The sequence below is a fragment of the Liolophura sinensis genome, chromosome 12, assembly GCF_032854445.1.
Source record: "Liolophura sinensis isolate JHLJ2023 chromosome 12, CUHK_Ljap_v2, whole genome shotgun sequence".
NCBI lineage: Eukaryota > Metazoa > Mollusca > Polyplacophora > Chitonida > Chitonidae > Liolophura > Liolophura sinensis.
Genome location: NC_088306.1, coordinates 2,644,885 through 2,669,525, shown reverse-complemented (window position 1 = coordinate 2,669,525; position 24,641 = coordinate 2,644,885). Strand labels below are relative to the sequence as shown.

At 37.6% G+C, this 24,641-nt stretch overlaps 1 protein-coding gene across 8 annotated transcripts in view; it reads right to left on the bottom strand.

The window, feature by feature from the left end:
• LOC135479457 (serine/threonine-protein kinase 26-like) overlaps positions 1–22,921 on the bottom strand; it is a 58,587-nt gene extending 35,666 nt beyond the window's left edge. For 7 of the 8 annotated variants that reach the window (XM_064759290.1, XM_064759289.1, XM_064759296.1 and 4 more), the window contains exon 1: positions 22,593–22,921. In XM_064759290.1, coding sequence (XP_064615360.1) covers positions 22,593–22,613 — 21 coding nt within the window. In that variant the 5' untranslated portion in view covers positions 22,614–22,921. Of the gene's footprint in view, positions 1–3,437; positions 3,568–22,592 lie in introns of those variants that run through there. The other variant, XM_064759291.1, reaches the window with a different exon arrangement.
• Between the last annotated feature and the right edge of the window lie 1,720 nt (positions 22,922–24,641).

Here is a 24,641-nt window from a genome sequence, read left to right as displayed (position 1 = left end):
GTGATATTTCATACATTCTTAATGAATCTATTGTACTGTTTCTTTCTATCTATACATGTACACATATTTCACTCCCTTTCACCTAACTCAAGCCTCATCAAGGGTAAATAAAAATCAAAAATAATAATAATCTTCCCCCTCCCCCCCCCACCCGTTGACACCTGATATATACCTGTACACGTTTAAAACATGTATCTCTTATAAACTCAAATTTAACTCAACCTATCCCATAATATAACATGTCATTGTGTATAAGTTACAAAAACGAAAAAAATTCCAAATTCTGTATGTGTCTCTACAAGTACATTTACCTTGAATATAAAATGATACAACTTTAAGTTAGTCACAAAGTACAACAGGTAATTTAATAAAAACTGAGAAACTTAGAACTGAGAATAAATTACATGTACAAACTGAACATCCTGTTCATATGCCATACATGACCAAACCTACATGTGTACATACATGCGTGAGTGCATTACACACTTTGGGATGTATATGATCACCTATTATTAGCTGTTAGTAGCCCATGGCATGGGCATGGCTCATCTACAACTTAACCACAGCTACACGTTGTCGTCGTAAACTGACACAGGGTAAGCCACACCCCTGCTTCATGCATAGTACAGTCGTGCTAATCTGCATCCCCCCCCCCTCCCTCTCCCTCCCAAACTCTACACAAATCCTTACCTGACAGGGCAAGGCTAGTACTATCTGTCATCATTACCAGGGTCATGGTAACACTTTTCTCAAATGAAGTTTTTTCATTTTTTTTTCCATCCTTTCTTTTTCTTTAACCATGTATTGCCGTCTGTGTCCACACATTCTCACTAACATATAATCTTGCATGAAAAAAAAAAACGGATTCACAAAGTTTTGTCTGAGTCGGCAAACTGAAAATTCTATGTGCAACCTACTGAACGGTTTATGAATTTAATAATTTCAACTTTAGAAATGTATTCATGCTAATTTCATATGCATGCATAGCCTTGTAGCCTGATTTACACTTAATACCATGTTTTGAATCAGTGATGATCCCTTAGAAAGTGGGTCCTATACACGACAGGGGCCTCCATAGCTCAAGTCGGTTAGCGCGCTAGCGCAGCGTAATGACCCAGGAGTCTCTCACCAACGCGGTCGCTGTGAGTTCAAGTTCAGCTCATGCTGGCTTCCTCTCCGGCTGTATGTGGGAAGGTCTGTCAGCAACCTGTGGATGGTTGTGGATTTCCCCCGGGCTCTGCCGTCGTATAAGTGAAATATTCTTCAGTACAGCATAAAACACTAATCAAATAAATAAATAAATATATACGACACACATAATTCAGAAATAGTTACAAAATTTTAAACTATGAAACTATATCATAGTTTTGTTTTCTACTTGTACTTGATTACTAATCACAGTACTAAACTTCTGATCATGAGCACACCTCCCCCCCCACCTCTGAAAAATTGAAAATACTCCTAAAAAAAGTTCTACACACAAGCTTCAGCATATACCAGAACTGAACATTTTTTTCATTTGTGATATTTAATTATTACATACTGCAAAGTAGAAATGCATGAAAAACTGTCCTGAGTTAACAATTTATATTACAATTCAAATTCACCCTTCATCCAGGCCTTCAATAGGTCGTTTTTTATGGCTTATTTAACGCTTACCAAATATTTTCCTCGAGCGGAATAGTAGCAGGATGATTGCGAAGAATAATAGCATGCACTTGTATACAAACTCACTCTCCGCTACATGTACTTGCTCTGAAATCCTCCTAAAAACCCTTCTACACACAAGCTTCAGCATGTACCAGAAAACAGCAGGCTGAAGGGGAGGTGTTCCACGTTTTAATACCCCCATTAACAGCTCTCTACATTAATTAATTCACCTTGAGCTAAACTGTAAACATACGTGTATGTACACAGATCGGTGGGCTCAAAATTACAGTATGCATGAAAATGTATGTGTATGTACACAAAACACACCAGTTAGAGTGGAACATTGTTTGTCTACAGGTGTATAGTACAGTAATCAGCATGCAGTCGTAGTTCAAGCACAATTTCCATTTGGTGCATACATCTACATGTAAGGTTATAGCCAGGATGTAGGAAAGATTTGTCTCTGAGACATGAATCTATTCTTGTGAAATTAAATATAAATGTAATTAGGGAAAAACAGGAAAATAATGGTTAAGGGAAATTTCTAAAAATTCACCAATGACATATATGTGCGTTATCACATCATACTGGAAGCATCTTTTGAAACACCGCCTTGTATATGTATGCAAATATCGTAAGATAAGGTAAAAATAACACAAACTTGTTCACCAAATATGTCACTGGAAAGCATTACACCTGTCATATAGTGTTTATATAGCCGGAGCTTTAGAAGTCTGGTTCCAGCTTAACAAAGCGGCATACGACTTTTTATCCTACATTTGTCGCACGATATTTCATATGTCACAATTAAGGTACGACTGCCATATATGTGCGATAACATCTTTGTGAAAATGGGCTCAGGCTTCTCTGGGCACAAAGGTATTATGTTTCACAAGGCCAGAGGGTCGGCAATTAAACCCATTCACTGAACCGTCACCACACAAGTTTAACTAGACTAGGGTCCGTCAGACCACCCGGAAAAAACAAACCCAGCCTTCATGCCATTAAAAATAAAACCAAGACAAAGTACAGATTGGGCATATGACTAAGCCAGATTATATATATGGTTATGACTGTTAAATATCCTGCACATAAAATTAGTACACTTACAGTCTGTGTATCAATACATACTAACTAGTATTTGTATGTACTTCAAAAGGGCACAGGAACGGAAGACAGCTAGATGTGTAGATGCACATTTAGCTACAAATGGTCACTTGTATCAAAGTCAATGACATAAATGATTACTGTTCAAAAAATATCCATCTACACATGTTCACTGTAAAGACACTCATCTAAATTCCTCCCCAAGAAGGTTCAAAGACAGCTTTTAATAACTTCTATGAGTGTCACAGCTCTTGGCTAATCAAAGTTAAAATCCTCTTTTTTTGTTTTTTTAACCTCAGATAGGGTGAATTCCTACCCCCACCCCACCCCATCCAAAAAATTCACCAATAGTAATACATGTTTTGGCCATATTAAATTAAAACATACAGAGAAGCTAATTAAACAACTCACTCATGGATGAAGATTGTAGTATTATATTCTGAAATTTCAACGGAGAACAGCTTAGATGTAAATTTACTGATTTTTAATTACTTACGAAAGGCTGCCACAGAATGTACACAATGTTAAAGTATCTTCGTAGTATATATGACCACTGTATAGAACCTTAAGTATGGTATCACACTTCACAAACAATTCTTAAGTGATCAGTCGGAATCAAGCAAAATGTAACACCTGAAGAAAAGCTAAACTTCAGGTGAAATACACTGAACAAATCTTACCATTCGCATTGTGCTGATAAGGTGATGCTGCAAACCGACTACAGCAAAAGGTAAGTCCCTTCACAGGTGGGAGGAAATCCCTCGTTAACGCACGATAATGACAACCTGACAGAGTGTGGACGTATCCTACAGCACAGGTAAGTACAAACTGACAACTGATCACCACAGACACGTAACTGTCCTTTACAGTAAAACCACCTAGTCTCAACTGACGAGAAGGGAGTGAACTCAACCGTAGCCCAACTAACAGCACAACTACCCCAGGCTTCTACCACAAGGCCATTCAGATTAATGAAATTTTTGGTAATGTATAAATAAATATGTACCTGTATGCAGATCTCAGTAAACTAATTATATATAAAGCCCTACCTGTATATATGTACCCCTTAGATGCAGAGGGCTTTATATGTGTGTGTATAAAAATCAGGAAATGGTACAGGCATGCTATTTTCAAACCACGATCTCCATAAATAACTCCATCACCACTTCAGACAACTTTAATATTGTCACAACGATGACAAACAATTATAGTCAGAAGAATAAATCAAGGTAAATGCTCCAAGCTGGATTTGAACCTAGAGTTAGAACAATCACAATACTGTATTTCAATGTTTAGCTTTCTTCAACTGACACATTTTGCTTGATTCTGACTGATTTATCCGCCTTTAATATATGGTGACCTCAAAATTTTTTGGCAAAGCTTCATAAATTTCTGATCAGAAAAACCAACGTATTGTTATCAAAAGCATCATTTTAAGGCCTTTATACTGTATGCTTCTCAAAGATCAGTTTTAGATACATGTGTCTCGAACTTAAGGTGAAAGACAGTATGTTGAGTGCAATGATGAGCAGGAATGTGCTGAGTGATACTGTATATGTACAATTTAACCATGGTCAGTCAGACACTGCGCGCAGGTCATGTTCACAAACAGTACAATACTTCATGCACAGGTGCATGTCTGTCTGGTACATTCAACATGAACAGTAGCGGCACATGTAAATATGAAATAAGATTTGCGCAAACTTGAAACAGGACTATATTAAAGACAGGCCTTAACGTTTTCTCATGCGATAGAGTTTGTCACAAATACCTGCACCAAACCTGTACTTCTTGTGAAGACAAATCACTTTAATTATCTTAATTAAAGATAAACGCACTTTAATTCTCATCTGATAGAGCCTCAAATTATCGCTCCCTATCTACAGCGACTGAATTTACATACCAGTACATGTTCATACACAACTTCTCCTGCTATATGTTTATCTCAACCGGGCATCTCCGCATATCACTGACACAGAACTTTTTCAAATTTGAATTGTTCATTTTTTTTTATCTTCACATACTTATAAATACACCAAGAGGAAAGGCTACAGTCGTATAATTAACAGCAAGTTACCATAGGAAGCCGATAACATCACAATGGTAACATGTGATTTGCACGGGTAACACCACTGATGCAGATTTAACAACAGAAAACAAATAGGAAGCCGATAACATCACAATGGTAGCATGTGATTTGCACGGGTAACACCACTGATGCGGATTTAACAACAGAAAACAAATAGGAAGCCGATAACATCACAATGGTAACATGTGATTTGCACGGGTAACACCACTGATGCGGATTTAACAACAGAAAACAAATTGAAACAAACGAAAAAAAGTTTTTAAGGGAAATTCTTGAAAGGGTTGTTTTTCTTTTAGGCACAAACCTACATGTATGTGCCTTTTGCTGAGACCAATATTTTGACAACTGGCAAGAGATTTAAAGATATTTTATTTTAACACTCTGCCAATGTGTACTTTCCTTCATCCATGGACCAAGTTGTGCACGTAAAGATGCCAGAGTAATATTTTTGGAGTTCACGGCAAATGGGCAACCAAACAGTAAGACTTATCACAGATGTACAGTACCGATGTCAATGACTTTGCTCCCCTGATGAAATTACATACAACAGTCGAAAAATGAATCACAAAATTATTTAAATTTCTTCATAAATCCTCTAAATAAAAAACAATCTGTTGGATAGGGTGAAAGGAGAGTGAGGTGGTTAAACCCTGGGGAAGGGTGGGAGGAGATGTTCTGTCAAGCATAAACATCCAGAAATAGAGAGAGGGTATATCCTAGGCAGCAAACATGGTCTTCACTCAGGGCCACTTTACTAATTTATTCATAACAATTAGCCCAGTGGCTAATTTACATGCATGGTTAATTTCCTCAGGTCAGAGGAGATGAGGAGTCCCTGCTGCCTGCTGAACACCACATCAAGCAACTGTATGTATACAGCCAGAGTCTGGCCAGCACAACTAAGGTACCCACACCCTCCCAAAAACTTCCTCTACCTGTAGGCAGAAAAAAGTACAAAGTACGACCCTAAAAATAACTCCAGACACAAGACACTGATTGGTTACAGGATGCATTAAAAATCTGAACTTGAACAAGTTTTATGATAATATACATTCATATGTACTTATATAGTGTACAGTTAGCGTGTTAGCCTGCTAGCGCAACGTAGCGACTCAAGAGCCTATCACCACCTGCGGATGGTCGTCGGTTTCCCCCCGGGCTCTGCCATGTTTCCACCCACCGTAATGCTGGCCGCCGTCGTATAAGTGAAATACTGATTGGTGTTTTACGCCATACTCAAGAAAATTTCACTTACAGGACGGCGGCCAGCATTACGATGGGTGTAAACAGGGCAGAGCCCGGGGGAAACCCACGACCATCCGCAAGTTGCTGTGAGACCCACCAATCAAATCAAATCAAATAAATAAATAAATAAAATAATGTACAGTATATACTGCAATTCTTGTACATGTACCATAAACTTGACACACACTGCGAATTCAAACTATCGGAATATTAAATCACCATCCCATAACCAACATTTGGCTCCAAGATCTTTACACATCTGTACAAACCTATATGCAATATCTACTGATATGACCAGAAATGGTTTATCCACTGTATGATTTAGTAAGGAACCATGCCAAAATAGAACTAAAGCTTATGTTCAGATATCAACTCTAAGATACATACATGATTCTAAGGTCCTTCTCTCAGAGGTCAACCAGCAAAGTCACTCGATCACATGCAAGCATGATGTTATTCAGAATTAGCTATGTTGTCACTGTTCAACAACTGGGCACCCCATGATGCTAGGACATTTTTTTTATGAGCATGTAAATAAGTTATGTTTTCCTTCCCATTTACATGTACATTGTTCACTTTTGTTTCACGTGCAATTGTGTGGGTAATTGGAAGCCAGTATTGTAAACTCTTACTGACAACATTACACAAATGATGTCCCATTTTCGCGAAGAGAACATTCACCCGCCAAGGCAATGGCATGTGCAAGAACTGTGTTATTCTTGTCTATCCGAGTTTTTGTGAGAATGCGATTGAGTAACGAACCTTTCCATTCCCTGCCAATGACGTGCAGCGATGGACTGACAATATTTCCTTGACTGAAATTAAGCCAAATGTTTTACATATCTTGTGGTTATCTAGTATTCCACACATGTATATGTACACCATATCTATGACAGAGGGAAGTCAGTACTTCCAATTGTCTGGGAGAAAAAACTTAACTAGTAACATAACCTAGGGGCTAAGTAGTGCAGTCAGTCATATTAGTTACCAGTATTAATTAGCTGTTCACGTTTAATTTGTTTGTACACGTGCACGAAACCTGGGGTCAGGCCTGACGCATATCCTGACAGAAAATAAAATGTCTGCAATCTTAGATTTTGATGTTTTCACAAATGAAAATTGGCCAAAGGCATTTCTTCACTGTGAAATACATGTATAATCCAATTATTACTTTAGCACCACATATAACAAAGAATTTCATTTCTGACGACAGACACAATTTCACAGATGCTGATTTAGTTACCTAATTATTTGACAAAGGTTTTACAACATGCTATGCTTTAGGAGACTGCTGTAACAGTCAAGTGCAGAGCTATAAATTACAGATAAGCTAAATGACTTAAAAATATCCTCTATGAGACTCTGATGGATCTAGCGCTCAAAGAATGGTGCTTTAAGGGCTGCTCCAAATGTCCAATCTCACTGGAAAAGGGCAAGTTTCAGCACAATGAGTTGTTGAATTCCTGAAACTTTTCGTATACTAATGTATAACAATATATACAACATTTGTAATTTGATGTTATGGACAAAACTACCTGTACACTGGTTGGATCGACCAATTTCAGAGCTTCACAAAAAGTATAATTTTATCAGCCAACACAGAATAATGCCTTTAGAATATACTTGAACAAACACCTTGTAAACATGCGAAACGGTTGAAGAATTGCAGTAATACTTTGCCTGACTTTAATACCTGTCTCTAAAAATACACTTTTTTAGCGGTGAAATTTCAAGTTATTTAGTGTACTGTACATACATGTACATGTATATGTAGCTCACAGCAACCCATTCAGAGCATTCATGAAATTCAGATGAAATCTAATACAAACAGGACAACAAGCACGATGTAAAGCTGATCTCCCTGGGCAGCAACTTTCAGCACATAAAGCCTTGGACACCACAAACCAACAAAGGCCTAAACCAAGAAAGGTCAAAATACATGGAATACAGTTACAATATTCAATATTAACATAACTCATCAGACCAATACACAACAGAATGACCTTGTACACAAGTGGTTTGTACAGAAGTATTCATTACAGATTGGACATGGTCAAAACTGGACAGCAGGCAACTGAATTCATATAATTACATTATACATCATCAATACATTAAGGACAATGTACATGAAGGCAATCGTCAAGAAAATCTACCCACAGCATGTTACCGTGATTAATGTGTTCATTTCATCGGTGTTTGCTGCTGTGCCCAAGAATTTGTCACTAACATAAAGGAACCTGGAGTGCCCTGTGTAACAGCATGAGGTTATGTTCAAATTGCAGATACACCTGTACATGTACCTGTACCTGTACTTGGACCCTCTCAGCACCAGTCTACGTCAGTATCAGAAACCATCATTTAAACATTCAAAACATAAAATTTTATACCTTTGCCCTTTATAACATGTCTAAAACGATGTCTAAAAAAATTTTATGCACAAATTATTTTGTGCCAAAGCTGCTCTGTTTCTCCTTCTGAAAATGTTTATGCTTAAATAATGATTATTTTTAATATTGAAAACACAATGGGAACAATTAAGTCTGTTCTCTATCACAGAAGAAAATCTGTCTGTAATGAGCATTTAAACAGCCTGATGTATACTGTACAACGCTGACAATAGGAGCTCAAGGGCCAGGTGAACAGAAGGTTAAACACACTCAGATAAGTGCAGTGGATTTCATTACGAAATCCACCCACGTCAGACAACAATTAACACCAGCTGTAGTAGAACAAGGTCACATAGCCCACAAATGCAGCAGTTTAACCATAGACACCTGAGATATATGGGTAAACAGTGTAATGACAACATGATGTCATTGTCCTGCCTGGCTTTGCAGATCATCAACTCTGCACATACTCAACCCCACATTCAACTAGGGAAAAGAGGTTATTCTGGTTTTCTACATGAAAAAAAAAAAAAGAAGACATTTTCTGTGTGATATTTTTGAAAATCCGAAAATGTAAGAAATTTTCAGGCAATACATCCTTTAGCAAGAGTATCTATATACATGGAAATCATGCTTCCCTATGTGCTTGAGGTTCTAATACAGGTATTTTGATGTAAAATATTCTGGGAAAATATGGGACACCTGGATTTCAATGTCTGCAAAATCTAGTAATCCACATGTATGTCAACAGTTTAAATGTTGTGTTAAAGCATACAGATTACGAATTTAGCGCAATTTTTACAGATTTACTTGGCCAGATTGAATGCCACCAACCAAACACCAAGAGAAGAACTTCACACAGCAGTCTGCAGGAACTACCCTTTTTAGAAATGCCAGAAATGACCCGATTTCACATAATTTTACAAACGGATGCTTTTTTACCTTTCTAAATTCTCAGGATTAATCAGAATAAAGATTTACACACATCTGCTAAAATTTAGATGGATGCTTAACCCTCTCTACATGTAGTTACCAGAAAACAACAGGGCTGACGGCTTAAAGTTACAATTGACTTACAAAAGTCAAGCTTTAATCATGATTCAAATGTTTTGAATTGTAAAAGTTAGAATTAGGAACATATGAAAAGTATTACTTGTATGTGCAGATAAATAAATTGAAAATTGGACTTCTATGTCCATTTTCACAAAACTATTAAAGTCATATTTCTCATAAGTTTTGTAAAGGCATTAGCCAGGCTCAATTATGAGAAAAAATAGGAAAAACTGATTTACAGAATTTTGTGTAAGCTAGACCTAGGGCCATAAACTGTGTATTATCTTGAGGTTTCAAATTCTGACTGAAGTCGATGAATTAGTCCATGAGCTCCATGTCCTAATGGGATGCCTTGTCCAAAATGACCACAGGCATATCCTGGAGTACACAGTGTATTTCTATTAGAACACCTACACCGTATGTACATGTACATTTAGCCCAGAGGGAAATGCTGCTACAAATACATGTACATGCACAAACAGTTCTGATTAGTCAAGGTGACGAGGCCATCTGTTAGTTCCACAGTTACACCTGAGTTTGTGCATGGATGAAAGGTTACCTGCTGATAATGACACGCTTAATTACAGGTAAGTTTCCTGTAGCCGACCAGGTAATTAATCTGCCTGTGCAGCATTAGTGTCAGGCTCACACACATCGGAAGATGTCTCAGGTAAAACCACACTCCAACCTGAAACCAGCTAAACATCACATGTTTTCAGGTAAACGTACAGGTAAACGCGTAGGTAAATGTAACAGTTAATTACATTCATCTTCCTGCCCACAATAAAAATTGTGACCTGGCTTACAAGAATACCCGGACACTGAACATGTAAAAACATAAATGACTGACATGCCTGTCCTAAAATGACAAGCTACACCTACCTGAGCAAGTTACAGTTGCTCGCAAAGTTTTGCGAGGTTTATTAAAGTTTTAAGTACTGGATGATTGAATACGAAGTCTGATTTTCGGGAGAGCTATGCACATACATCTATGTTTACTATTATTTGACTGGTGTTAATCACCAAATTCAAGTAGTCTCCACTCAAGAATATTTCACTTATACGATGGCAGCCAGCATTATGGTGGGAGAAAACCGAGCACAGTCTGGGGGGAACCCATGACCATCCGCAGGTTGCTGCAGACCTTCCCACTTACAGCCAGAGAGGAGGGGGATAAATTGCCTGGTCGCCGTGCAGCTTATTTTTCAATGCCTTAATAAATCTATAAATAAATAAAATAATTTTTACCTCAAACTGAGAAAACTAACATTTTAGGTCCCATATATGTTTATATAAGGACTTCTTTTAGAAATTAAGAGTTAAAAAAACTACAGGTACAATGGTAAGTGCATCTTGATGACAGACTATAATACTGTAGGTTATAACACCTGCCAACACTGGTATTTAACCTCACCACTTTGATTTGCTACATGTTGTTTACTGTAAATGCCTTTTTTATTCGCGTGATAGCGGATTTCACGGCAAACACATTTCCGCAAAAATAAGTGCCATCGAATATAAAACCCATGTTAGTAATTTATTACTGTAGCATGCGTTACAGATATAAATTCGTTAACAAGCACTACACTTCTAATACTTTTTTAAAGACGTTAATTAGAAATACCTAATTAGAATGTATTTCGGCTTTCACAAATCAAGCTTAATTGATCATCAGTTAACCATGCATTCTTTTAAGGAGGTTTAACTCCGTCTAAAAATCGCCACATTGCGACATTGTTGTTGTTGATTCATTGCCGTGGTTAGAGACATACAAATCGATAATTTGCACTGGGCGTCTGGACGTGATATGACGAGAGAGGCTGTTTTTTTATCAACTGTACTTGCCTTCCAGTCAGATCACCTTTCCGATGCGCCCGATATATTGCTCAGGGGTTTCCGCACTTAAAACTTCTTTTTCATAACGATGATTTCTGAGAAATTTACTAAAATCTGTCACAGTTCACCAAATGTTTCACTCACACTGCTGATGCAAGAGAATTAAACAGTGAGATTTATTTATTTCACATTTAATCCTTTGTCATCTCCCGGGGTGAGTGACATGAATATTTGCTCACACAGGAGGTAAGGGCTTTGTCTCATAAGGATTAACAGTCTTCAAAAGATTAAAAGCTTAGGAGGATTAACTTCCTTTGTCTGATCAGGTTACTGTATTGTACAGAATTTTTTTCACATCTTACAGGTACAAACAAGTTTAAATGATAACATTGTTACTTGAATGAGTTGTTTTATTACTCGACATTTCTGTACTGAAGTTTGATTTTCGTTTATCAGTTGTCCAAACATTCTGCCAAGATCAGCGAAAGTTGATTCCTGCGAATGTGTCTTCTTACCAAATCCACAAAAGTTAATACCCACGAATAAAAAGGCAATTACAGTATTTATTTACAATGCATTTTGACTGGAGTTTTACACTACATCCAGAAAACATGTATTTCACTTTAACGCAAGATGGCTGCCAGCATTATGGTGGGAGAAATCCAGGCAGAGCACTTTGTTTTACATTGTTACATCTAACTGTGCAGGTGTATATCTTACCAGGCCATACTGCTGTACAGTGTTACAACTACCTGTACAGGTGTGTATCTTATCAGGCAATACCGCTGTACATTGTTACAACTACCTGTACAGGTGTGTATCTTACCAGGCCATACGGCTGCACATTGTTACAACTACTTGTACAGGTGTATATCTTACCAGCCAATACTGCCGTGCATTGTTATATCTATCTATACATGTGTATCTTGCAAAGCCATACTGCCTTACAGTGTTATAACTATCTGTACAGGTGTGTATCTTACAAAGCCATGTGGCTGTACGTTGTTACAACTACTTGTAGAGATGTGTATCTTACCAGGCCATTTTGTTGTACATTGTTACAACTACCTATACAGGTGTGTACCTCATCAGGCCATACTGTTGTACATTGTTACAACTACCTGTACAGGTGTGTATCTTACCAGGCCATACCCTTGTACATTGTTACAGCTATGAGTACAGGTGTGTATCTTACCAGGCCTTACTCCTGTACATTGTTACAACTACGTGTACAGGCATGTATCTTACTAGGCCTTACTTCTGTACATTGTTACAACTACCTGTACAGGTGTGTACCTCACCAGGCCACACTGCTAGACACTGTTATATGTACATATTTATACTGACCATATTGTTGTGCAAGCAGCATGTACATGTGTTTACAGGTAAGAGGGTCATGGGGAGTGGGGAAAGAGGTGTTCAGTTTCTGTATCTGGGTCAGAGAGGTAAGCTATGAACCCTGGGTTCCAGGGGCTATACTAACACCACTTAATCCAGTCCTTCCTGTCCAGGTGATACTGTCTTTCCTCAGTCTCAATGCTGTGCAGGGTATCAGGGCAGCCGATCAGGTTTTGTTCCCTGCAGTGTAACTCTATTTGCATAAATTCCCATGAAACTAAATCACAATAAGACACATTTGGCACAACTGTTGGTCATGCAAAATAAAATGCAGACAAAATTTCCACTGTTTGTGTCAAACTTTACAAACATGTGGGTTATGATGTTCACAGCTTCCAGACGACAGTGTAATACTATAATAAGTCAGTTCCAAACGAATGGACAAGGTTGTAAGGTTCAAATCCAGCTCAAACTTCTTTTTTTTGCCCTGACTGCCCTTATAAGACAAGAAGACTGCCTGATACCTAGAGAGGTGTTATCATTAATGACTTCATATAACACTTACTATTAAAATTATCATTATTGAAATATGCAGCACAGAACACATGTACATCTTAGGCAAAGTTTAAAAAATGGGGACTGGTCACATGCAGATACATGTACAAGTAAATACATATGTAAATTACATCTATTAGCATGATTGATAGCGATCAGTGCCACTAGAGTACAGAGAATAAAACAACACACAGGTGATACTATCCCAGTTAACCGGCAAAAACAAGGAAGTAAGCCAACATGCTGGTACTGATACGCTATCAGTGTCTAGACCAATCTGCAGTGAAAGGAGAGAAGCCATGTGGTGTAGGTATGTAACCATTTCAAGCTACAGCCATGTATCTGTCAAGTACACACACATTACCTACAGCGCATATAAACATGACAAATTTACTCAGTCGTGTCAGTAAGTTACACGTACATGTGGTGTCAAAACACGGCAGAATGGTAGCCGTATTGTATGTGTACTGCATGTGCACTGAATGTGTACTGGATGTGTACAAGCCAAGTTTATTTCTATCTAAGGCAACACCAATTTTATTACGTTTTACTGTCCAGCAGACAATAAAAAATACAAAATGAAATAAATTTGTATATACAACTAAATATTTTGCCTGATCTTCACAATTTTACGACATTTCCGTTTTACAAAGCTTTCCAAACGTACATACAGACGAGTTTGTTGTCAATTTCAGTAAAATATGCTTCCTAAAACATTTCGATGCATGGGACACAGATACGCTCACCAAATAAGAAGGTAACAAATGACAAGACTGAGCAAACGGCAACACGAATGTTGCTGACGGCTTATTAACCTAAGGCCCCACGGGGCCCATCAAAAGTGAGATCGGGAGAATCTACGAATACCCCGTCAGACGCTTGGTTTGCGCCCGCACCTTGTGCTTTAATATGTTGCCAACATTTAACAAGTATATCTGTGAGACTCTTATCAAAATACTGTGTGCGAGGCAGCTGGCCATTTAGGTGATTACATACCTGACACCTGTACCTGTAAAACTGCAGGTCTAACAGGAACATAACAACATAAAGACCCCTTAACAGGGGTTAATTCTGGTGCAACCAGTTTAGGGTGTAAAACACAAAAACAGAACATCGCAGCGTAAAAATTTGGAGAAAACTGGGTGAGTTGATGGGTTGCTCAAACATGTACATAACACCGTATACAGAATATGTGCATACATTTACAAGTTTCAAATATGTTCACCATGAATAAATCATGAAGGCCAACTACAATGAAACAGACATTTATACCTCAATGGTGTCCATTCACCTGTCAGACAAATAGTAGTTTCCTTCTTCATCACAAAAGAATTCTAAACCAGCATAATATGTACTTCAAATTCAAAATTTAGAAATTCTATTTTCGCAAATTATTTCAATGGCTGGAGTTTTCAGCAAGAAATCTGCAATTCATGTCTCAAGGACTGGAATAACATACAATGTTCTCCATGTCTGTGTTGAGCATACTATACATGTACGCATAGAATTTATGGCTTTCTAGCAATCCAGGTTGTATTTCTTTTCCTTTTTTTTCCCTGAAGATGACCTGAATGCACCAGTTTGATGTAAAAAATGAAAGTAACTGTGATAATCAATCTGTTGCTACGGTGATGTGATACAATTTCAAATACCTAACCACAAATACCAGTATCAAGGCTCCCAATGAAATGAGTTGGCATTTTAACTCACCTCATCAAGATGTACCGCATTTACATGCATTTCCAATCCACAAACTAAACCTTAATTCACTTCAGACTGACCGGGACCCTGAGTTCAATTTGAAGTTATCATTTTTATTTGAGCTCTCAAAAAATAGTACATGTAAATGACCAAACATTTAGACTCCTGTAGACAATAAGAGGAACGATAATTAAATTTTGTGTATGAATTGTAAACAAAAGGAATCTATTGAAGAAGAGATACACGCACACTATCAGTATATACATTGTATACCAAAAGAATTTTAATAATTTCCTACTAACTATTCATTGCTAATCAAAAATAGGATTTTCATGTCACCAACATTAAAATACCTTCACTTTTCAACATGAGAAAAATAATCTGCATTTGTCTGTAGATTGCCCCGCCTGTTGGTAAATTATTTTACACTGATCATTTTGCTCTAATGTTTAGTCTTCTGAAAAACAATAGCTGATAGCCATCTGTTCTTCCGCTTCCTGTGTGGGCCACCCTGATGTGGTTTTCCCGGAGCATACAAAGTATGTCATGAAACTCAGATAACTATAACTAATCACCAATAAGCCACAAACACAATCATCCCAAATAGATTTTAACTTTCCAAGAATTGCATTAGCAATTTGATATGATCTCGCTTAATGTGTTTTCACAAGTGCTTGTGAGTTTGTAACCATCCTCTGTTTATATTCTATGCACACAGATGTAGTTAATTTGGGCACACGCTGCATTGTATTATTCAGCCTTAATTCTGGCGAATATAAAATTTAAAGCCACATTTTTACTTAGAAGACATTCACTGGATACTCTGAATTAATCTGGTCATTAATAAAACTCACCACATTTGTGTAGTGAAATAAATATTTTTTTTTGCCTTTTGCATTCATTGCAACAGAAAATGTTGCACCTCCAGTGATTTGTGTTTTGTGAACAACCCTTAGTAACAGTGAGACCTGGAAAAGACATAATCTACAGCCAAGGCACAATAACATTTGACAGACTTTAACAATCTCAAGACCTGTTGTTATTAATGAACACTGAACGATTCCTTTTGGCTTTGTTTACATGTACGTCATTTAACACAGCTACACTGTACACTGTCGTACGTGGTCATACTTGTTTCATTCAGTCAATTTCACTGGCAATCTCAGTGAATCAGTGTTTTCTACTAAGCAAATGACCATCGCCTATATGTAGAAATGCCCAGAAATCCACACACAAGTGGGTTTTCCCATAGTAAAGTCAGGAGTCCACACACAAGTGGGTTTTCTCATAGTAATATCAGGAGTCCACACACAAGTGCGTTTTACCATAATAATATCAGGAGTCTACACACAAGTGGGTTTTCCCATAGTAATATCAGGAGTCCACACACAAGTGGGTTTTCCCATAGTAAAGTCAAGAATCCACACACATGTGGGTTTTCCCATAGTAAAGTCAAGAATCCACGCACCAGTGGGTTTTCCAATAGTAAAGTCAGGAATCCACACACAAGTGGGTTTTCACATAGTAATATCAGGAGTCCACACACAAGTGGGTTTTCCCATAGTAATATCAGGAGTCCACACACAAGTGCGTTTTCCCATAGTAAAGTCAGGAATCCACACACAAGTGGGCTTTCCCAGAGTAAAGTCCGGAATCCATACACAAGTGGGTTTTCCCACAGTAAAGTCAGGAATCCACACACAAGTGGGCTTTCCCACAGTAAAGTCAAGAATCCACGCACCAGTGGGTTTTCCAATAGTAAAGTCAGGAATCCACACATAAGTGGGTTTTCACATATATTCAGAAAGTGTAATCCGTATTAACGATAATACTGTTACTTAATCCACTTTCTAAATAACATCTATACCTATCTGATATATTCACGTAAGGGAGTGATGTTGTTTGTGATCATCAGAGGGGTAATGCATGTTCGCTGCAAAGTCTACTGGTCAACTACCTTCCATTTTTGTGGAAGGCCTGTTGGTCGAGTGGTCTAGACGGTTGACATGTATTGCTGGTGGTTAGGTGCCTGACTCTGAGGTCGCTGGCTCGAAACCCGCAGTGGTCTCAGCCAAATTTCAGCACTAGAATCTGTGCTATATTCAGAAAGTGTAATCCCTGTTTCCCATAGTAAAGTCAAGAATCCACACACCAGTGGGTTTTCCCATAGTAAAGTCAGGAATCCACACACAAGTGGGCTTTCCCAGAGTAAAGTCAGGAACCCACACAAAAGTGGGTTTTCCCATAGTAAAGTCAGTAATCCACACACATGTGGGTTTTCCCACAGTAAAGTCAAGAATCCACACACCAGTGGGTTTTCCCATAGTAAAGTCAGGAATCCACACACAAGTGGGTTTTCCCACAGTAAAGTCAGGAATCCACACACATGTGGGTTTTCCCATAATAAAGTCCGGAATCCACACACAAGTGGGTTTTCCCATAGTAAAGTGAGTTGTACAGTTTACACATGTACACCTCTCACTCTGTCCATTCCAGTAATATTGTGTGTCAATGTTTTACAGTGCCAGTCAGCCAATGATCAGTGCTCATCAAACACTCCTTTACATACACAGGTAAGTTTCATGTAAGTCCTGTGGTATACAGGTACGTACTACAGTACATGTAAACATGTGTAGACATACTTACACACAGGTCCAAACTCACCCATACTCTAATTATCAAACCTTTTCATAACGCCAGAAATATCTATGAGCTGAATTTGTTCAATCAGAACAATTTGCATTTCGGGGATGACCTAAATTGACTAGGCGGCTGACTTCAAAGGGCTTTTCAGTGGCTGTACCTACGTGTACATGTACTTGCTATATTATGTTGCAAACATACACCTATACAGACATTAACTGCTATCAAAGTTCCCGACAAAATACACCACAAACTTGACGGTATAAAAAGGTTATATGGAGGAAACAATGTTAGTAAAATCAGTGACTCATTCTATCAGAGATAAGAAAGACACTGGGATGAAAGAGAGGAAATAATTTTGTCATTTTTAGCATTTCTGAATAAAATTCTGAACATTTTTCTGATGTATTTTTTGTATAAATAAAGAGGAATTCCTCCAAAAAGAGGACAAATCTCATGCCTTTTATATGTATTACTGTAATTCTCCAACCTTTTCATACAGTGTAGGTTTGCAGGGTGTTTATTTAAACACATATTCTGAGGGCAATATTCTGTGCAGAATAATTTTAATATACTTTTTGAATAGTTTTGTCTCCAAAATCAAATTTAAAAAGTTGCATAAATCACAATGAAAGTTGCTCTTTCACATATGCAAAATGCCAGAGGAATTAGGGCATTAAGTAAAAGAGAATATTTTAAACCTGTGAATATTTAATGGTACTTCTCAAGTACCATTTTAGATGTGCATGTACAGCGAGAAACCGGGAACACTGTCAGTACCATTCTAGAGCTACATGTACCATTCTAGAGCTACATGTACAGTGAGAAACCGGGGACACTGTCAGTACCATTCTAGAGCTACATGTACAGTGAGAAACCAGGGACACTGTCAGTACCATTTTAGAGATACATGTACAGTGAGAAACCGGAGACACTGTCAGTACCATTCTAGAGCTGCATGTACAGTGAAACACCACAGACACTGTCAGTACCATTCTAGAGCTACATGTACAGTGAGAAACCGGCGACACTGTCAGTACCATTCTAGAGCTACGTGTACAGTGAAATCCCAGGGATGCTGTTCAAGTATCATTTTACGTGTGCATGTACAGTGAGAAACTGGGGATACTGTTACTACCATTTTAGATCTACATGTGCTGTGAGAAACGGGGGATACTGTCAGTGCTATTTAAAATCTACATGTACAGTGAGAAACAGGAGATACTGTTCAAGTACCATTTTAGATCTACATATAGTGAGAAACCGGGGACACTGTTTGTACCATTTTAGATCTACATATAGTGAGAAACCGGGGACACTGTTTGTATCATTTTAGATCTAAATGCACAGTGAGAAACTGTGGATGTTTTTTGTACTATTTCAGATCTACATGTAGTGAGAAACAGGGAGACTGAATACCATTTAAGATCTATATGCACAGTGAGAAATAGGGGATAATGGGTTTATCCTCTATGTTCCCCGTGTTTATACTAACTTTATCTCAGTGATATTAACACAACAGCAGTACATTAATATTAATAGATTCTGATGCTACAGCTATTGTTTTATACCCGAGAGATGGCCTGGCTAATACAAACTGCCAAAATTACCTCTTTGGCATGGCAATGAAGAATCATTCTCCATGTACTTTTTCGCAGAAAGCCTGGCTCTGGATCAAAAAAGTGTGTGTGCACATGTTGAACTGTGAATAACATGGTGGGCTGAGTTTCCACACTGTCTGGTTAAATGCGTGTCAAGCAAAAACAGGCTGAGTGCACATCTTCAAAAGGATCAAAGGTGCACAATCTTATCACAGGGCTTTAGAGACCTGGGGGTAGGAGCTGGATGAGTTTGACGCCTAAGCTATTCTGCTGAAATTAACATGCAAACAAAAAGGGGAACTGCATGTTCATGTAAATGGGACAACTTAAATGAAATACCAGTAGACCTGGGTGTACAGCATCTAACAGGCGTTGTTGATAGCTCAACATATCAATGGTGAATGTGGCTGACCCATTTGAAAAAAGTTATCTAACAGTCAAAAACTTTAATTTGTCATCAATTAAACATGTTCAATAACTGAAATTTCAGACATTTTGAAACTATATTTACAAAATGCATAAAACAAAGCATGGTTGTGGTTACTTTCAGCTGCTAATTGACCGCCAAATTATTTCATTTTTAACTAAAATAAAAAAATAAAAAACTGAAAATTAGTTATCAGACTTAAGTCAAAACTAGTCCTAACTTCAAATTAGTGTACAGAGCTAAAATTGTTTTTTTCACCCTAGGACTTTTCACTTCAATACCAAGAGTTGGTTTAGTTCTTCAAAACAAAATGAAAAATTAGTGTTAAAGTTCAAGTCAAAGTTCAGAAATACATGTGTTACCACAAATTAAGACTAAAGTCTGCCTTCAGTCTAAGAAAGCTTTGCAATCCTGGGGTCTGTCCTGCTGCTGACTGATATCAACACCTACAGGTTATTCTTCAACCTTTTCAACCACCTCTGCTTCTTATATTTTCAAACATTCTCAGAAAACTACGAGGTGTCAAAAAATATTTTGCACTGTTTTATGAAATTTCCACCTTTAGTGACAAAAACAAAGCCATTTTTAGTGCCATTTTCATAATAATTGTACGCATACATGTAAATTCCACTGAAAACAGTGATTTAGATGTTGAAAAGGTTGGGGATTTACAGCAATCTGCATGAATTACACGCTGGTGTGGTAACTTTCTTTTTCATGACACATAACCCTTTCTTTTAAGACAAACTTGGCTGTCTGCATTATTAATGTTTTATCATCAGGTAAAGGGAAATTTATTATTCATTTCTCAGCTGCACACCCCCTTGAACAACTTACTTGCATATGCTGCAATTTCTAATCGCATGTAATCAGATGAAAGAATAAAGCATGAAAACGAGACCCTATAAAAGAAATTGGCATGTTTGTCACTGAAAAGCAAGCTAATCTATGTCAATGAATAACGGGGCCGAATCTTTCTCATGACTTACACATTTAACATCTGACTGTTTCCTACCAACCTTGGTATGACTGAAGAACAAGTAACTGCATATTCAAGTGTATCAGGCTAAACTTGACCCTAATAAAAGCAGTTAAGGGTAAGTAAATCTAAAGTAAACACGCTAACTTTTCAAACCTACATGTATACATAAAGACAACTGGAATAAAAGTAAACAGATTCTGCACATGTGATTACTCACTGTACATGCAGATGTACAGCATTGCACTACTCATTAAGTACAGAATGTCTTCATTTCAAATGGTATTAACAACAATATATTAAAAGAACTACTGTACTTCAACCATTTCGCATGTTTGCAAAATGTTTATTCAAGCACACATATTCTGGGTAGACTAATAAAATTATACTTTTGCGAAGCCCTGAAATTGGCCAATCCAACCAATGAAGTTTTGTCTCCAAAATTAAATTACAAATGTCCATAAACTGAACTGGGATTCATATGGGAAAAGGTAGAGGAATAAGGCTACATATAAATGCTATAGAAGTACATGCATTTATTATTGAAAACTGCTGATTCTGTCATGGCAACTTTCACAGATGATATACACTTTGTACAGTGAACCATGAAGAAATCTGTCTTGGTCTACACTACAGGAGAAAATCCCTGATAGACTACTTGTATTTATGGACAGCTGTTTAACTTTACAGCCTTACATATTCATTAAATTTAAAAGAGAAGATAGAGCCTACTACATCCTTAGCACACAATTATGGGGAGAGTCATTTTTTTCAGCCATGCTTGGTAACCCTATGAATCAACTTTTTATCAGAAATTCTAGCAAGACCGTGGGATGTCAGTGTGTCATGTTAGAGTAACTGGAAACACGATGTCGAATCACTTGTACCTCACAGACTTATCGTTAAAAGGCAAAACAGTTGCAAGTACATTCACAATGTACACTTGCCATTTTACTTACTACCTGGATTGTGCAACATCTCAAAAATGTATGTTTTATAAATATGTGGGATACTTTTTTGATGCGTATGGACACTGCCATTTGCTAACCGGACAGTCACTGCACACAAACTTGATGTATTGTGAGACCAACTTAAGAGCACTGTTGCCAGCAAGGTCCCAATGGGAATAGGGAGTGTGGGTAGGGAGGGAGAGGAATCCTGAGGATTCTCTTTTCAACTCTTCTAGGCTGGGAGTGAACCTACACCTAACGATTGAAAGATTTATATATTTTATTGATGTTTTACGCTGTACTCAAGAATTTTACAACAACAGACAGCATTACAGTGGGTGTCAACCGGACAGAGCCTGTGGGGGAAAACCACGATAATCTGCAGGTTGCTGCCATACTACTGAAATCCTGACCCATCCAGACTGAATTTCAAATGTGTATTTATAATAAGTGTGGATTGCCTCATTCTCTTACAGCAAACACAATACAATACTTTTACTGGTATCAATCAGCAAAAAATTTCTTGCTATTCACACCATACTATATTACTTGCGAAATACTAAATCAGAATTAATAACATCTGAATCTGGTAAGAATAGAAAACAGCAAAAAATGGACTATGTCAGTGTCTATTTTTAGTTCATGGTTACCTCCCATAACTACAGTGGTTAGTGTATGACATACATTTACACGTATTACAAACAACACACACCTACACTTTGAACTAACTGTATGCGCCTGAAGGCTCGATCAACGCAACGTACTCTGGGTATGGAGTGTTCTCCCAGGAGGGTTACATATAAAGGCATTAGGCAACACACCTGCTGATCATATTGCAATTAAGGCTGTCAAATACACTGAAACAAATCCTTCAAAGCCACGCTACAGTTCCGTGTTTAGATCATAAGAATGGGGCCATATCATTTACACGAACTGGATATTAACTACACCAGTGTTGTTTTCACGCAGCCGCCCTGTATACCTCAATATTCACTGATCGGCTTATGTTGGCCATTATCTGACACACTCACCTGTGAGTTTGTCCCTGCCATGATGTTTGTTTCTCTAGAAAAGTAAACTCTTCGCCAGGCACAACTAAACGGCTCCCCACCACTGATTCGATATACGCTGACAACTTATTCAATCAAAAGCCACAAGTCGGGTTTGGTCACTTAGTTCCGGTATTCCAGTGTGTTTTCGTCCTTTTCAGGCGAGGCCAGATTAGTCCAAGTTGCTTATCTGAGCATTCCCAGACAGTTTACTTAAATCTGTTGTCTAAATCAATAAAAATTCTGCATGTTTGTCACTTTGCTTCATGTCTTGCCTGCCACTTGTCGTCCTGCCTCCCAAGACCTCCGCCATGTTGTCTCAAGGGTGTGACCGTATTTCGGTTTGTATTCCTGGGCCATAAAATATAGTGCGGTGTGAATAAACCCAGAAAATTCTATTTAATACATGTATAACGCAGAAAAATAGTAAAGTATGTTGAAATACGCGAGATCATCAAACAATCCCCATGTATAAGCACCAGAATCGTTTACACACTGGGCTACAGCATCGAAACAGCGTAGTAACATGAATACCTGTACAGGTTATGACCTGGCCACATTCTTAACCTTTGACCCACAAGGTGACAGATCAGTAACTTCATACAGAATGCAGATATAAGCCAGGAACTTCTAAGTCTTTTCACGAATAATTAATTTGTCTGTTTATAAATTGTTTATTTTTTAAGAAGGTGAAGATTAGGCTTGTTCTTTTAAATACATACACTGATATGACTACAGTAACGCACCAGAAGTCAAAGAGATCATGAGATGTACGCCTATATAGGGCCCTACATGTAGGCTAATAGGCTCATGACACGACGAAGTATAATAATAATGCAAATAATAAATAAATAATTAGAAAAAAAAATAATGAATGAATGTATAAAAAATAAATTAATAGAAAAAAAATCCCGTAGATTTCAAACATCATATTTATATAAACTGTATAATCAGGAAGTAATTTGAGATCTAAGCACAAGATCGCACGTGTGTATCGCCTATACATGCATGCCCATACACATACACGCCTCCAATTCTTTTTGAAGATGCTTTTAAAGGTCCGTATTCAAATCATCATCGACAACCGGGTTTTATTTACGGGCACTAATATTTATAATTTAATTCATAGCTAGATTAATAATTAAGAGAACGTCATTTATAATTTGTTTTTAGTACCGTAGTAATATTTTTGTTACGGTACTTTTAAGATACACCTATATCGTTTCTGGTATAACTGCACAGGATTTATGTCGGGGGACTGCACAGCTGAGAAAACACACGAGAGTGAAACTAGATCAAATGCATTTGACGGCGAGGTCTTCATGCTTCACCCACAGTAGTACAACACAATTAAGCAAAGTATGTACAACGTGTATAGGCCTACATACAGTAGATTTGTGCATACATATTAAACATGCAATATAACAATGGTGAATTAAGCATCAAAATATGTACCCGATAGTTCTTAGTATTTATATGCACATGTACTAATATGTTTACACGCATGTATTTTTACGTTTACGTGCATGTATTTATATGTAGGGCCTACGTGTATTTATATGTTTACATGTATGTACAAAGGATGGATTATAATATGTACCTGAAGGAAGAGGTAGAAAAAGTAATATGTAGTTTTCACGTATGTATATATTGTTCAAGCTGCATTTCCGGTATTGTGAAATATTTTCCTCAATAAGAATATGTGTCTTCATCCACAAAACAGGTGATACGATTACATACAACGACGGTAGACCTAAACGAAGAAATAGCACGTAGCACACACGCACACGTAATCGTACATAGTCAGAAAATTGATTTATTTTTATGGAATAAAAATATTAAACTCATAACAGCTGATGATGTGTACGGTATGGGATGTACAGAGTACCCGTACACATTGTACACATTGATTTCCATCTCCCACAATGGCCTCGTGTCACACATAAATGTTAGCATGCGAGTTACTGTTATTTCGTGTACAAGGGGAGGCTACTTCGTGTTGAACATGAACAGCTTTGCATTTATGGGAGA